The following is a 16,661-nucleotide window of genomic DNA, read 5'->3' as shown; positions in this document are numbered from 1 at the left end:
CTTGGTATCCTATGTCTCCAACTGTGCATAAGGTTTTGGTACATGGTCACGAAATAATAGATGCTTGTATAGTTCCTGTTGGCTGACTGGGGGAACAAGCACCCGAATCCCGAAACAAATTTTATAAGAGCTATAGAAGGTCCCATGCAAGAAAATGTAGTCGACTAGCAAATATAACAGATGTGTTTAGCAGGGTCGTGGATAGTTCAGATCCCCTCTTGTCCAGTCTCTGTATAAAAGAGCGGCAAAATAGCAATAAAAAAAATTCCAGCAGCAGTAGTCGCACTCTTGCAGTCACCTCCTATATACAAGAATATAAGTAATGATAATGAAGCCCCACAAGACAATATGTTGAGTGTTCGGGCAGGTGGCGGTGCTTTGGCCATAGCATGATTATGATGGGGGGGAGCGGGAGCATGAGGTGGGGGAGGGGGAGGCAGTCAAGCGAGACGAAACAGCAGGCGAGTGAGGCGGTCGCGCTTATCAACAATTTTGTTTGCCTTTTTAGACATTTTGTTATAAATTTTTTCTCGCTGCTCCGCTGCGTTTTTTATGGGCTTGTTGCTACCCCTTAACCTTTTAGCTTATCAACGCGTTATGCCAAAACACTCCCTAGGTAGGCGCAGGCCTCAAGGCAGGCAGCGTGAGCAACAAAATCAAGAAAAATATATGTGTAACCCTTGCGGGTTAGAAATGGGCGCGTGAAAAAGTTAACAAAGACAAAATTATAATATTATCGGCAATGTTTGCAAATAAACTTTCAATTAGAGAAAATATTGTGCAGATTATTGATAAGTTTGTATATGTTTCATTAAATGAGACAGTTATATAAAGAAAACATAAATTTGTTACTGTTAATGATACTTAAAAGAATTATTTCTATAACAAATTTTATTGAAAGTTTTCCCATTTCTTTGCATTTGCAAAGGTATTCTTTGGAAATCCTCTTAGATAGTATTTATTCTCTATTTTCTACCTTATTTATTTATTTATCATTTAGACACACTTTTAATAAACTAATTGTTGTTTTAGTTTTGTTTGTTTTGTTTTGTTTTTTTTTTTTTTTAATGTTGTGAGCATATTTTTACAGATCATTTTTTAATCTTTATATTGTACTTTATTTCTTTTTTTGATTTATTTAATTTTTAGACAGACTTTAATAAAATAATTTTTATAGGCATATTCATTTTTCATTTACTCATAATATTTTGTTTTTCTTGTGAGTATATTTTTACAAAAAGCGTGTTCTTGGGCTAGATGATATTGTTTTGGCAGAAGAGTATTTTGAATTAGAAGAAAATTAAGTTTCAGTGCGGTAAGCAGCATAGCTAAAATTATTTAAATTTATCTAAAAATTTTCTTTATTTTCAGAATGGATTTAAGCCAATAAAATATGAATGCAACAGTATATATAAATGACTCAATTCATTTTTTTTAAAAATTAAAATATATTGCATAAGAGAAAATAATAAACCTTGATTGATAGAGTTAAACATACGAAAGTAGGTGAAAGTCAACCATATCGGTTATATGGGAGCTATATTGAATTAGTGGCCCAAACTGAACCAAACTTGTTATGTTCTTTTGGGGGACCAAAATATGTGTACAAACTAAATTTGGGGTAAATATCTTAATATTTCGAATTTTTTCCAAAAAAAGGGCAAAAAAAACCATAGTGCAGTGGTTTCGTTCACACTTGTATTGGCGGCTTTTTCGGCTGTTGCTTCTTCACTTTACATCGACTCATGAAATGTACAGTTATTTATCGACAGCGCAAATTATTTCACAACGTTTGAAATATTTTTAGCATCAACTTTTACAATTTGCAAGACAACATTCATTTTCATTTAAATAGTATATTAACAATTTTAGCACTTTTGTGAAACAATCTTTCCTTGCTTAAACACTTCTGACACTTTTTCTCACAAAACACGGCTTTTACACTTTGACTTATTATTGGACACGGTTGAGCCCCCAAATGTGAATTATTATTATTATGTAGTTTATTAATATTATATAAGTTCAATCCAAATTCAAGTTAAGCGTACAAAGATATATTTAAAATAACATCGACGGGATAACACTCGGTAACGGCTTGCTTGACGACTGGCAATGAACGGCTAAACACGACTGCTTTTAACGACCGACTCCAGACTGCTGCTACTGACGACTGTTTCTGCTGACGACTTCTTTAATACTCCTGATCCTCTCGACTGCTCTACTTATTCTATGTCTGCTTCTCGAACTTTCCATGTCTGCTTCTCGAAAGTTCGACTGCTGCTTCTCTCCGACTTCTGTAATGCCGCTATAGTGCCAATGCGTGCGCCTTTGCCAACCAAAGCACCGTTACCATTGTTACATATATATATAAAACAGTTTGTCCTGACTGATTGGCAATCATCGCCCAAACGGTAAGAGCTAGGAAGCTGAAATTTGGACACAAGATCCTTCTCACAGTTAATATGAGCACTAAGAAGATTTTGGAAAATTATAACGCCAAAGGGGTTCAAACGGGCTTTAAATATTGTATGAAAAATCTACAATTTTTATTTGATTTGCTTCAAACTTGGTTTGTGTAATTTATAAAAGAATTCAAACAAGTAAAAAAGCTAAAGTCGGGTGTCCCGACTTTGAAAAACTCTGTACATATGTTTACAATAATTATAGAAAACAAAAAAAATTAAAAAATTAAAAAAAAAAATTGATCGATTTTACCTTTCTCGCTATTCGAACTCACGTAAATGGTGTATAATTGCACATTTACATAGCAATTGCGTCTGTGTGAGTGTATGTATGCCTATGCGCATCTATTCGTATCTGTGTAAACATGTTAGCAGTCAACGAAACAGCAACATCAACAACAGCCGCGGGCAGCGCTTGTTGTTAAATCGGTCTATCATAGTGAAACTTGTCATACGGACACATAATAACTAACTGGGGGTATTTGCAAAATTTGAGTTCGAAATTCCAAGAATTACGGGAGTTAGAGAAAATCGCGATTTGCATGGGGGAGGGGGGAGGGAGGGAAATTCCAAAATATACATTTTGCGTATTCACATAAGGCATCTGGGACTAAAATTTGGTGTTCCTAGGTCTTATAGTCTCCGAGATATAGGCGATTATACGAATGGAAAATCGGGAAAACCCCCATAGGGGGAAAGTGGGGGGGAAAATCCAAAAAATAAAACAAACTCGTATAGAATACACACATAAGGCATCTTTGTGGAAAATTTGGTGTCTCTATCTCTTATAGACTCTGAGATCCAGGTGTTCATACGGACGGACAGACAGACAGGGCTAGATCGACTCGTCTCGTCATGCTGATCAAGAATATATATACTTTGTGGGGTCTGCCACGCCTCCTTCTGCCTGTTACATTTTTCAGCCCCCGCAAACCTAATATACTTCTGTACATTTCATGTACAGAGTATAAAAACGCTGCCTAATTGATTTTTCCCCATTTTTCCTGGGGCATGAAAAAGGGGGGCTTTCCCCTGGAAAAATTGAAACACAATCAACACCCCAAACTGTAAGTACTAGGAAGCTGAAATTTGAGCTTAAGTATCCCATCATAGTGTAGGCGAGCACTAAGAATTGTAAATTCGAGCTCCAAGTGGGGGAATATGACCTCCAAAGTATGTTTGAAAAATCTATAAAGAATGCAAAAAACTGCATACTCGTTTTTTTGAAATTGGTCTTGGAGCTTGAATTAGTGGGGTTTTAATATTTATTCACTTTTTCAAATGATAATTTTGTGTTCTAAATTTTGTCGATTTCAAATTTAGGTAATTTAATCTACGTAACTAAATCTACAACTTTGCATTCATGGATTTTCAAATTATAGAAATACTGTTCTCGCTTTACAAATGCAGGCAGAACAATCAACATAAAATGCATATCACACAGTTGAGGACAACTTAGTATACATACACACACATACAAGCAGCTGTTCGTGTAGTTACGTGCAAGCGATTGAAATACCCAAAGCGAAATGTGAGACACTAATGTGCGAATGTATGTACACATGTCAGAAATATTAAATAATTAAAAACGATTTAACATTTTCAAAAGTAATTTTGTTTTGTTCAGTAGTACATTTTGGCATTATTTATTTATTATTTAATAAACATTATACTTTTTTTGGGCTGCCTGCGTACGCCCTTGGTTAAAACAGTTAAAACGGTTAAAACAGTAAAGAGAAACAAAACAAAACCCATGGATGCATATGTATGGACATACATTTATATACATTGGCACGCTCTTATTCTTTCGTTAACATTTTTTGATCATCTACGCCTTTTTATTGCACAGGCAAAATGCCAAAAATTTACAGTTTCCGTCGCTAGGCAATGACTGAGTAAGCGATACTAAAGCAGAAACTGGATAACGGAGCTTCGCATATTCTGCTTCGCATTGCGGGCAGATGTATGTATGTATGCACATACATATGTATATGATTTATTCTAATTGATCTCAATAAATTATAAGATGTTATTATTTAAATATTCTGTTTATTGCATTCAAACTTTGATGTATCGATATCGATAGTATCGGTGGATTCAGCTATCGAAAGTTTTACTCTAGCAAATTGAGATGGGAAGTGTCAGTGCTTTTTGATTGTGGCTCATCGCTGTACGGCATTGACACGAGTGCCGTGTTTCATATTCCGAGTTCGTGCGTGACCGTATTGACTCTATAGGGCACGAAAAGACACAAATTTTAATTTAAAATTAGGATATACCCTTATAATTATTCCCCTTTTTTGCACATAGTCTACCTTAAAACGTTGCGTTATCTCTATATATATCAAACAGTTTGTCTTGACTGACTGATTGATTGGTGATCAACGCACAACCCAAGCGGTAAAAGCTAGTAAGCTGAAATTTGGACTCAAGTATCCTTTCATAGTATCCATCACAGTGTAAGTGCGCACTAAGAAAGGCTTTTGGAAAATTCGAGCTCCAAAGGGGGGTAAACGAGTGTGAAAACGAACACAAAATGTTCATTTAAATACCTAAAATGCCTTCCTACTGGTAATTAATAGGATGAAAATAAGAGGGTAGTTCATGCACACACACAAAAAAAAAAAACAAGTAAAAAAGCTAAAGTCGGGTGTCCCCACTTTGAAATACTCTGTACATATGTTTACAATAATTATAGAAAATAAAAAAAATTAAAAAAAAATTTGATCTATTTTACCTCTCTCGGTATTCGAACTCACGTAAAGGGTTTATAATTGCACATTTACATAGAAATTGCGTCTGTGTGAGTGTATGTATGTCTATGCGCATCTATTCGTGTCTGTGTAAACATGTTAGCAGTCAACCAAACAGCAACATCAACAACAGCCGCGGGCAGCGCTGTAGCAGCAAATATATTTATGGCTATAACTTCTTGTTAAATCGGTCTATCATAGTGAAACTTGGCATACGGACACATAATAACTAACTGGGGGTATTTGCAAAATTTGAGTTCGAAATTCCAAGAATTACGGGAGTTAGAGAAAATCGCGATTTGCATGGGAGAGGGGGGAGGGAGGGAAATTCCAAAATATACATTTTGCGTATTCACATAAGGCATCTGGGACTAAAATTTGGTGTTCCTAGGTCTTATAGTCTCCGAGATATAGGCGATTATACGAATGGAAAATCGGGAAACCCCCCATAGGGGGGAAGTGGGGGGGAAAATCCAAAAAATAAAACAAACTCGTATAGAATACACACATAAGGCATCTTTGTGCAAAATTTGGTGTCTCTATCTCTTATAGTCTCTGAGATCCAGGTGTTCATACGGACGGACAGACAGACAGACAGGGCTAGATCGACTCGTCTCGTCATGCTGATCAAGAATATATATACTTTGTGGGGTCTGCCACGCCTCCTTCTGCCTGTTACATTTTTCAGCTACCGCAAACCTAATATACTCTGTACATTTCATGTACAGAGTATGACAATTTGAAGCATTATATTGAGCCGGGTTAAGACGGGCAATACCTGCTAGTTTTTATATAATTATCTACTTTTGTTTCAAATTTAATCTAAATCGGTTCTAAGAAAAGTTATTAGCGAAACATTTCCACTCCGGTACTACGGCCACAAGCTGCAGCATCAAGTTCGCTCTTTTTCTTAATTTTGCTTCTGCTAGAGGCGCATATACCTCAGTGTAGGAAGTTTACCTGGGTACAGGGTATTTCACTGTCGGGCTTGCTCGACAGTAGCGTTCTCTCTTGTTGTTTTTAATTTTCCTGTTTTGTAGAGAGTATAGGGTATTTTACTGTAGGGCTTGCTCGAATGTAACGTTCTCTCTTGTTTTAAATAATTTGTATACCCAAGGGGTAAAAGGGTATACTAGTTTTGTGCGAATGTATGTAACACACAGAAGGAGGCGTGGCAGACTCCATCTGTCCATCCGTCTGCCCGCCCGCCAAGAATAACTAAATTTGGGGTACCGGCCTCCCCTAGGCAGATAGAATTTGTGTAATATCCTCCGCAAGAAGTGATTTTTTAGAACTCCTGTAAGTCTTGGAATTGTTTACTCAAATTCGACAAAATCATCCGATTAGTGTTATGTGTTCTTATTTTACATTTAATTTACTTATATTCCAAGCTACACTGTTGTTTGTGCTTTGTTTTAAATATAATTTAATGCTATTGTTATGGGTCTAAGTTGACAAAAATAAATGACTTCGGTTAATATTTTGGTAAGGAATTAATGGTAATTTTGAATAATATAATTCAAATATTTTGTATTAAAATGTATTTTATGTATTCGGTACTTATACAAAAATGTTTATTCTTGTGTATTTTAGATTGATATTTTTACTCAGAAAGAAACTGTTCATGGCTTGCAAGACGGCTCTAATGTAAATAAAGGCTCGCTATCACTCCCAGAACCAACAATGCCTCCGCCCCCTCCACCTACAATAACTATCACTCAGGACAAATTAAGACCTGAACCAATATATGAAGCAGTGACACATTTAGAATTTTCCCAACATCCTGAATCAAAAATTGACTCGACAATCGACAACAACAGAAATGTGCAGCCAAACGAAAATAATGTTCTTAAAACACAGCAAGAATTGGAGAAACCTATTGCATCAACTAATAAATTAAACGTCCTTCTTAGTTTACAACAAGGTCAATATTTTGAACGGGAGCAAAGACGGAAACATAGAGTTGAAAAAAAGCTTCAAGAAATGCATCATACTAATACGGATATTCAAAGAGATGAGCTTACCAATGATACTAATTATAATATACTGGAGTTTGCAGAAAATTTTTTTAATTCCCACGAACGTTTTTCTGATGGAACTCTAATTGCTACGCTTACAAGAAAGGGGAAAAAAATCACTGAAGTGGTACCAAAGTGTGAAATGATAATATTTTCCAGATGCGACAAAATACCAACATCCCACGTTCACATGTACGATCCGGAAAATGTGGCACTTGCTTGCAATATTTATAGAGTAAGTACGACTTTATTTTTATACTCTGTATGTACAGAAGTATATTAGGTTTGCGGTAGCTGAAAAATGTAACAGGCAGAAGGAGGCGTGGCAGACCCCACAAAGTATATATATTCTTGATCAGCATGACGAGACGAGTCGATCTAGCCCTGTCTGTCTGTCTGTCAGTCTGTCTATAAGAGATAGAGACACCAAATTTTGCACAAAGATGCCTTATGTGTGTATTCTATACGAGTTTGTTTTATTTTTTGCATTTTCCCCCCCACTTCCCCCCTATGGGGGTTTTCCCGATTTTCCATTCGTATAATCGCCTATATCTCGGAGACTATAAGACTTAGGAACACCAAATTTTAGTCCCAGATGCCTTATGTGAATACGCAGAAAATGTATATTTTGCAATTTCCCTCCCATGTGCGAGTGCACATGGAACACACAGAAGGAGGCTTGGTAGACCCCACAAAGTATATATATTCTTGATCAGCATGACAAGCCGAATCGATATAGCCATGTCCGTCTGTCCGTCTGTCTGTCCGTCTGTCTGTCTGTATGAACGCAAGGATCTCAGAAAGTATAAGAGCTAGAATAACCAAACTTGGTATACAGATTCTCCTGAGCCCGAGAAAGGACGAGTTTGTTCATTTTTTCTGATCCACCCCCCCCACTCCCCCCCTATTCACGATTTTCTATAACTCCCGTAATTTTGAATAATAATAATAATTTTGAACTAAAATTTGGTAGTCGCATTAGGTTAGTGATTATATATCCGTATACCAAGTTTGATTATGATAGAATGATCGGAAAGAAAGTTATAGCCATAAAACCAGGCCCAATGCACACATACATACATATGTACAAGTACACAAACACGCATAAGGCACGATTCGGATGTAAATGTAAATGTGTGTATGCATGCATGGAATATTTTATATTTAATTTAGTTAATTAATTAAATTAATTTAGTTAATTTAATTTAATTTAATTTAATTTAAAATTAAATTAAATTAATTAATTAATTTAATTACTTTCTTGTGGGGTGGTACAGGGTATTTACGAGTTGAGCCTGCTCGACTTTAGCATTCCTTTCTTGTTCCAATTATGTTATCTGGTGTAATGTTTCCAATTTCTTGTGTTAGGCGGCTTCGTTGTCCAGCAAATTGTTCACAGTGGAATAGTGTGTGCTCCACTTTATCCATGTCGGCGTCTTCGTATACACAATTAGCTTCTGTGCTTGTGCTTATGTGTAGAAAGCAGCACTCATTCGGACCGACGAAAAATTCTGCCCCGGCCAACGACTCACAAGCTAAAACTGAGTAGGCAGAAAGTACATAGTGAAAGGGATCGCGCACATTTCGCCTTGAAATATATTCACACAAGCATAACAGCATAAAAATTGCACACATCACACATATGTGTGATGCCTGCTGGCACGAACATTTTGCTGCTGACGGCAGCGGCTCAGTGGACCCGCAGCGTCTGCCGTTAGCGGCTCACGAATACCCGTGCGATATGTCATAGTGATATTGTCAGCTTCGCTGGCTGGTTTTATCCCTATACATTTTTTATAGAGGTAACTGCTTATTATTCTTCTTAAGCATCCGGGAAATCCTGAATCTCTGGATAAGTGCATCCTTGCCAACAGTACAGTTTGTCGGGAGATGTGGCTTCCTTGTCGATTTTTTATTGACGTTGTGATCACCTCCTGAATTGTTTCGATTGTAGACCTGTGTGGTCTAAAGCCGTATTGTCTCGAGAGATACCACCGGCTCTTTCACCTACAGCTGCTGGTTGGGGCTCCAGCAGTTTTCCAGCTGTGTTAAGGTTATCAGCACCAGTCGTTGCACCTTCCATGGATCGGGAAATGCTCTATTCTGAATGAATGGGTTTTACATAAGCGCTTCTGCCGGGATGTTGTTGAATAACTGACGGAGCTTGCGCCTGGGATCCATATAGCAGCTGTTCTTGTGTTGTCCAGAATCCGTTTTAGTTCCTGCGGTACTGTTCGCTAATAATCACCAGATCGGCTTGCTGTTCTGCAACTATCTGGGAAAGAAGGGCATCTGCTATTCTGCTCCTGTGTACATTTGCCTGAAGAATTTTCATATATTGTCTTTCCTTTTCTTGTTGGCAGTGCAGGTTTTCGCCCCTGGCAGGTGGTTGAGCAATATTTTCGTGGTTTTGTGCAACGTTTAATTGGTGGTCCATCGCAGTCCTTCTGTAAATGTCCGACGCCAAAGCATTTGAAGCAGCGCTTGATGTTGATACATCGTTTTACTCGACAGCGCGCCCAGCCTATGTTGAGTCTGCTCTCCTTGAGGAGGGAAATCAAAGGCTCGCTTTTGCTCTGAACTGTTTCTCCTGTCAATCGAATTTCGAAGTTCTGCTCAGCGTTGCTTATCGCCGTTCTCAGAGCGGATATGACTTCGTCCGTGCCTAGTTACCTGGCTTGAAGCTGGAGTTCGCACTTCGATTGGGACCGATGGTGGTAGCATTGGTCCTTTTTCCTTTGGAGTGCCTTCCGCTGCAGTGGAAGTACTCGTGCTTCGGATTTCAGTTGTTCGGGGTGTCGTGCCAACTGGTGAGTGCGGGACTCTGCTATTCTTCTGGAAAACGCTACCCTCGTCTTCCATTTCAAAAGCTTCCCTATTATCGTCTAAAACGTAGTGATTTTTTTCTATTTATGCATCTTTTCGTTTTGGTTCCAACTTCATGCCGCTATCGTTGTTTCCTTTTATACCCCCGTAGTTATCTATGCATGCCGTGTTCCAAGTGGCGCAGCGTGGAGGCCGCGTGACAGCTTGGGTGGACCAGTGTTCATTGTCGAAGTAAAACAAGAGATTCTTGCTTTGGTTCCCATTCTCTTCGGCGTAAGTTGTAGTGACGTTGTTGATCTTGCGTAGCTCATTGTATGTTGGCATGTGATAAGGCTAATATCTCCCTCAAACGGGTTGCTTTCTCGACAGGTGTTTCAGATTCGTTTCCAGTGCACTATGGTTTTTTCCCCCATTTTTTGGAAGAAATTCGAAATATTAAGATATTTAGTTTGTGCACATATTCCCCAAGGAAAAGTACCAAGTTTGGTTCAGTTTGGGCCACTAATTCATATAACTGTCATATAACCGATATGGCTGACTTTCACCGACTTTCGTATTTTTCACTCTATCAAACAAGGTTTATTATTTTCTCTTATGCAATATATATTATTTTCAAAAATAAAGTATTGAATCATTGACATATTTTGTTGCATTCATATTTTATTGATTTAAATCCATTCTGAAAATTAAGAAAATTTTTAGATAAATTTAAATATTTCAGCTGTGCTACAAAATACTCTTCTGCCAAAACAATATCATCTAGCCCAAGATCAACTTGTCCGTCATCCCCCTCATCTGACTTTCTTGTGGGGCTTTATTCTTGTATATAGTGTAAATTCTTGTATATAGTGTAGCATAGCCACTGTTCAACAATACCTAGGGCCCACTGTCACAAGCGACGAACGCGAAAGAAAGGTTTGGGATTACAGCCTACTGACCTACTGACAAGGCAAGTGTCAACGCTCTAAGTGCGCCACTTGACTTGCAGCGTCAACGCTGGCTCTGACCCAACGACCAATCAAAGTAGCGAACGAAACAGACTAATTGACGATCGATGCATAGGGAAAATAATAGGAACAACCCAGGGTCGTATGCCAGGGTCGTAGCCGTTCAGACCTTTTTCACGCATTTGCGGGCAGACATAATGAGCCAACATCCACCGATATCGATTCCCATCAACTGTTTCGCCTTCTTTGAAGAAAAATGGCCCAATGATGGTTTTGGCGCAGACACCGGCCCAAACAGTCACTTTTTGATCATGCAATGGTGTTTCATGAATCTCGTGTGGATTTTCCGTTCCCCAAATGCGGCAATTTTGCTTGTTAACGCCGCCAGAGAGTGTGAAATGGGCATCGTCAGTCATCAAAATTTGCTTCCAAATTCAGGTTCAATGTCAACCATTCGAGCAACTGTTTGGCCGTATTCCAAGCGACATGGACAGTCTGTCGGCAAAATTCTTTGAGTTAATTGCACTTTATACTGAAACAAATGCAAATCGTCCTTTAAAATGCGCCGCAAAGTGGTTCCACTGACGTTAAAATGCTGAGCACGGTGGCGATACGACACATTTGGGTCCTGGGCAACACTCTCTCTTACCATTTCAATCAGTTCATTGGAACGTCTTGGTCGTTGATGAACAACATGTGGACGATCTCCTACTGTCCCGTGCTCAATAAAATTTGAAAACAAACGACGAATAGTGGTGATGGTGCCTGTTTGTCGCGATATTTTCGACGATATGCACGTTGAGCTAACACAACGACTATTTTCAATGTAAAGCGTCACTATTTCAGCGCGTTCTTTCGGAGTAAAGCGATTCATGATTAAAATTGACAAAGTTATTCAATATTTACATACCGACATAAAAGATGGCGCACCCTGTACACACATTAGACATTAAGCGAATATTGTTATTACATAAGACATTATATACATAATTAGTACATAAGCCACAGATGTATAGGTTAGGTTGAAATGGCTGGGGTGATAACGTTCACCCGCCCACTTAGGCCTTAAGGCCCGTTGTGATACCATGTAATCCCTAATTGTGCTGGTCAGTCTTCAGCCACCCGGTGGTATTTAAGAATTTAACTAGATCCGCGAGCTCTACATTTTTCATTTCCGAGAGGTCGCTCAAGAATGGCTTCCCTAGGGTGTGTAGTCTGCGCCTGCTCAGCGCCGGGCAGTGGCAGAGGAGATGCTCCACACTTTCCTCTTCCTCTTCGTCTCTGCAGCTTCTGCAGAAATCGTTAAACGGGATGTTTAGTCTCCATGCATGTCTGCCAAACGGACAGTGACCCGTGAGAGTCGCCACCACCATGGAGATCTCACTCCTTTTCACACTCACTCCTTTTCACAAGCTTTAAAGTCCTTTTTATGTTAAGGGATGGCCAGGTAAGCTTAGCTCGAAAGCACGAGCTCGTGCTCTCCCAGCGCTGCTGTGCTATTTGACGTGCATGGTTGCGCGTCGAAAGCCGAAAGGATGCTAACGGCATTCCCATACCTTCCCTGTCGGGAAGGATGTCTGCGTTGGTTCCTTCCCTTGCCAGCTCATCTGCTATGCAATTACCTTCAATATTATGGTGTCCTGGCACCCATATAAGGCTGATACTGACTAGTTGGGCCATCTCGTTGAGGGATCTGCGACAGTCAGTGATAACTTTGGAGTTGTCCACATTGGAGTCTAACGCTTTTAGTCCCGCTTGGCTATCTGAATATATATATATTGGTCTACCGCCTTCCATATCAGGGGATAGGTGCCTTGTGACCTCTTGTATCGCAGCCACTTCCGCCTGGTAGACGCTGCAATGATCAGGGAGACGAAATGACCGTCGTATCTCCAGGTCCGGAGAAAATATGCCACCTCCGACTCTCTGTTCCAGTTTAGAGCCATCCGTGAAAAAGTTTATGGCGTCGTTTCTTCTGTGTGGTAGGCTATCCCACTCTGCACGAGTGGGAATCCTGACTGTATATTTCTTATCAAAAATAAGTTTTGGTACACAGTAATCCGTATGGGTCGGAACCCCGGGTTGGAGAAGGAGTATGCCTGCATGTCCTTTTGACGTGCTTTTCCAGGCAGAGGCCTCTCTTAGCCTTAGGGCTGAGTTTGTAGCAAGTTCCTTTCCGACTATGTCTAGTGGGAGAAGATGGAAGAATATATTAAGAGCCTCCGTTGGTGTAGTACGAAGTGCCCCGCTAATGCATAATTCTGCCGATCTCTGCACCCGACTGAGTTGGGTGAGAACAGTTGATCTGTCCATCGCCGGCCACCATACTACGATTCCGTACATAAGAATCGGTCTAACGATGGCCGTATATATCCAGTGTACAATATTTGGTGAGAACCCCCATCTGGTGGTTATGGCTCTCTTGCAGATGTAGAGTGCATTTGTGGCTTTCTTCACCCGCTCTATTGTGTTGTCACTCCAGTGCAGTTTCCTGTCCAGGATGACTCCCAAGTACTTGGCACTGTGGCTGAATTTAAGAGGAACCCCTTTTAGTGTCGGCGGCTGGAGTTCCGGAATCTTGTACTTTCTTGTGAAAAGTACTAGCTCAGTCTTTGTAGGATTTACTCCTAGGCCGCATGTGGACGCCCATTGCGAGAGCGTCAATAGCGCCGTCCTCATGAGGTGACAGAGAGTCTGTGGGTATTTACCACTGCAGATTATTGATACGTCGTCTGCGTAGGCTATGACTGCATGGCCTTCCACCTCCATGCGTCGTAGCAGCTGGTTCACCGTCAGCAGCCACAGTAGCGGAGACAGAACTCCACCCTGTGGGGTGCCCCTGCTAACGAACTTGCGGCAGGTTTGTCCCCCTAGTTCGGCACTTACAGCCCTGCTATTGAGCAACTGACTGATGAAGCCTACCAGGGAGACATCTACCCCAAGGTCCGTCAACGACTGGGTGATTGCCGACGGTAATATATTGTTGAAGGCGCCCTCAATGTCCAAGAAGGCTACCAGTGAGTACTCCTTAACGTGGAGTGAGTTCTCTATTCTAGAGACCAGGGAGTGAAGGGCAGTGTCAGTTGACCTGCCCTTACTGTATGCGTGTTGTGAGTTCGACAGCAGATCCGGGTTGATAGACTGTCTGAGGTATGTTTCTATTAGCCTTTCCAAGGTTTTAAGTAGAAACGAGGATAGGCTGATAGGCCTGAAGTCTTTCGGCGTAACGTAAGACGGCTTCCCGGCCTTGGGGATAAACACGACCCTTACCTCTCTCCAGCTTGCCGGAACGTGGTTGACTCTTAAACAACTTCTAAAAATTGTCAGAATCCAGGGCATAACGTGTCGCAGAGAATGTTGGAGTTGGGCCGGGACGATGCCGTCCGGTCCAGGAGATTTGTAGGGCTGAAAAGTCTTAACAGCCCAGCAGATGCGTTCTTCGGTAATGATATCTTCTATCAAATGGCTGGGTACCCCCGTTACGTGGTGGATAAGGGGTGTACTACTACTGTCGGTACAGCCCGAGAAATGTGTATTAGTGAGCAGATCTAGAGAGTCTCTGCAGGAGTCCATCCACCTGCCGTCTTCCCCTTGCAGAAGAGTTGGTGGAGAGGATGATTTGGCCAGCACTTTTCTGAGCTTCGATGCTGCAGACGTTGACTCAATGCTTGAGCAGAAGTTGGCCCAAGAGGTGCGCTTGGCTCTTCTGATGGCCGACTTGAAGGTGGCAAGTTTGCGCTTATACAGTACCCAACTAGGCTCTGTGCTACTTCTTCGTGCCTCGTTGAATTGTCTTCTACATTCGACCCGAAGACCATCCAATTCAGTAGACCACCAAGGCGGTTTGCATTTTTCTTTATAAACTGTACTTGGGCAGGCTTTCTTGAGCGCACCCGAGCAGGTTTTTGTGAAGGTATCCACCAACTTGTCCAATTTCTCTCCCGTATTGGGTTCAGAGCTTTGTAGGGGGGGTAGTTTTCTGGTAAGCAATCTCAAATAATACCCCCAGTTGGTTTTTTTCAGATTGAAGTTCTTAATGGCGGCAGGGGTGTGGTACCCCAGCCTGAAGTGTATGAGCCTGTGGTCTGAGAATGAGTGATCATTAAGGACCCTCCAGGCAAGGACTCTGCGTGCGAGAAAATCAGACGCCAGTGTGACGTCTAACACCTCCCTGTGGTTTCATGTTACAAATGTGGGGTCGTTCCCTATGTTACAGACTAGAAGGTTGCTACTCATTATATAGTCGTATACTGACTCACCTCTATCATTGATGTCACTGCTGCCCCATTGAGTATGGTGAGCATTGGCGTCTCCACCTAGGATCGTGCCTATTTTGCTATCGCCGCTATTGCCGACTAGGGCTCTCAACAGCTGCGAGGGGGGGGGCACCATCTTGATCATGGGCCATGTAGAAGGAAGCCATTCTAATGGTGGTATTTACCTCTCCATTTCTGACCCCCAGTCGAAGACTGATGGTGGTTAGGTCATCATCGCTGAATGGGGGGAGTAGAATGGCATTTAATTGTTTCTTAGCTAGAATACATGTTCTCAATTTACCCTTACCGCTTCCATAGAACAGGGTAAAATTTGGTGAGCCAAGACCCCGGATTGCGTTGTTGTTTATCCAGGGCTCTTGGATCAGGACTAGGTCCGCCTCGCCTGCTGCCAGACGAACCATTAAAGCAGCTGTTGCCACTTTACTGTGATGCAGGTTTATCTGGAGGACCTGCATCATCAGACTTGTCCGCCCTCTCCTCCGTGAGTGTCGAGTCGGCTTCTCCACTATTGTCTTCTAGAAGCTCACGCTCGGTATAGAAACGGCCCAACACATCTCCGTAGTCGGAGTCGGTCGAGATCTCGTCCTGTAGATCCCCGGAGGGTTCATCTACATCGACTTCCATCTCGTCCTCGCTGGGCGGCTCTATCGTGTTTGCGTTTTCGGCGAGATTATATAGTGATCCCATATCCGCCTTGTATATGTTTAGCTTTATCTTGTCAAAGCCGTAGTTTAGTCGGCCTTCTGCCGCATTCAGCTGCTCTACGCATTCGTTGTTTAGCATGAGGACGACCTGCATAGATGCTCTTTTTGTCGCCTCTGTTTTTAATACCTTCCAGCCTTGAGTGTTAATCTTGGTATTGAAGAGCTGAATGAGTTCCAGAATCTTTTCCGGTTCTGCGGGCTTGGCCAGGATCCAGGCTCTGGCCCTCGGGCGAGATGGTATGTCCTTTGCGTCGACCACAGCAAGCTGTGCTCCCGGATAAACCTCTCCCACCCTACTGATTGCTTGCTTATAAAGCTCAGCCGACCTTTCATCGTCGCATGCTATGAGCTTAACGCTGAGCGCTGTCTCTTGGAGTTGCTGACCTCTAACTTGTACACGAAGTTGGGTAATACCAGCTTCGCCCATCGAATATCCGCTTGGATTCTTTCGAAGTCCTCCTTCGTTGCATGCTCCGGCGCTATTGGCGTGTCGGCATGACGTCGGAGGATGCGAGCCGCAGCGCGTCTCTCGCTGTATCCAGCTTTCTCTGGATCTGTCCTTAGCACGTTTGTCGCTCTCTTTACGACCAACGCTTTCCCCTCGGGCGCGACCCTTGCAAGCGCACCAGCAGCCGAGGGCTCACTGATGGATGATATGCTCTGGCCGGCCTTTG

The 16,661-nt window shown here is 41.6% G+C and overlaps 1 protein-coding gene across 1 annotated transcript in view; it reads left to right on the top strand.

Annotated features, from left to right (window-relative positions):
• LOC115628647 (unconventional myosin heavy chain 6) overlaps window positions 1–16,661 on the top strand; it is a 665,426-nt gene that overhangs the window by 499,593 nt on the left and 149,172 nt on the right. The window contains exon 13 of the mRNA XM_030524816.1: window positions 6,809–7,468. Coding sequence (XP_030380676.1) covers window positions 6,809–7,468 — 660 coding nt within the window. The remainder of the gene's footprint in view (window positions 1–6,808; window positions 7,469–16,661) is intronic.

Source organism: Scaptodrosophila lebanonensis, unplaced genomic scaffold (genome assembly GCF_003285725.1).
Source record: "Scaptodrosophila lebanonensis strain 11010-0011.00,11010-0021.00 unplaced genomic scaffold, SlebRS2 tig00000122-arrow-arrow-pilon, whole genome shotgun sequence".
NCBI lineage: Eukaryota > Metazoa > Arthropoda > Insecta > Diptera > Drosophilidae > Scaptodrosophila > Scaptodrosophila lebanonensis.
This window is presented reverse-complemented; position numbering and strand designations above follow the sequence as displayed.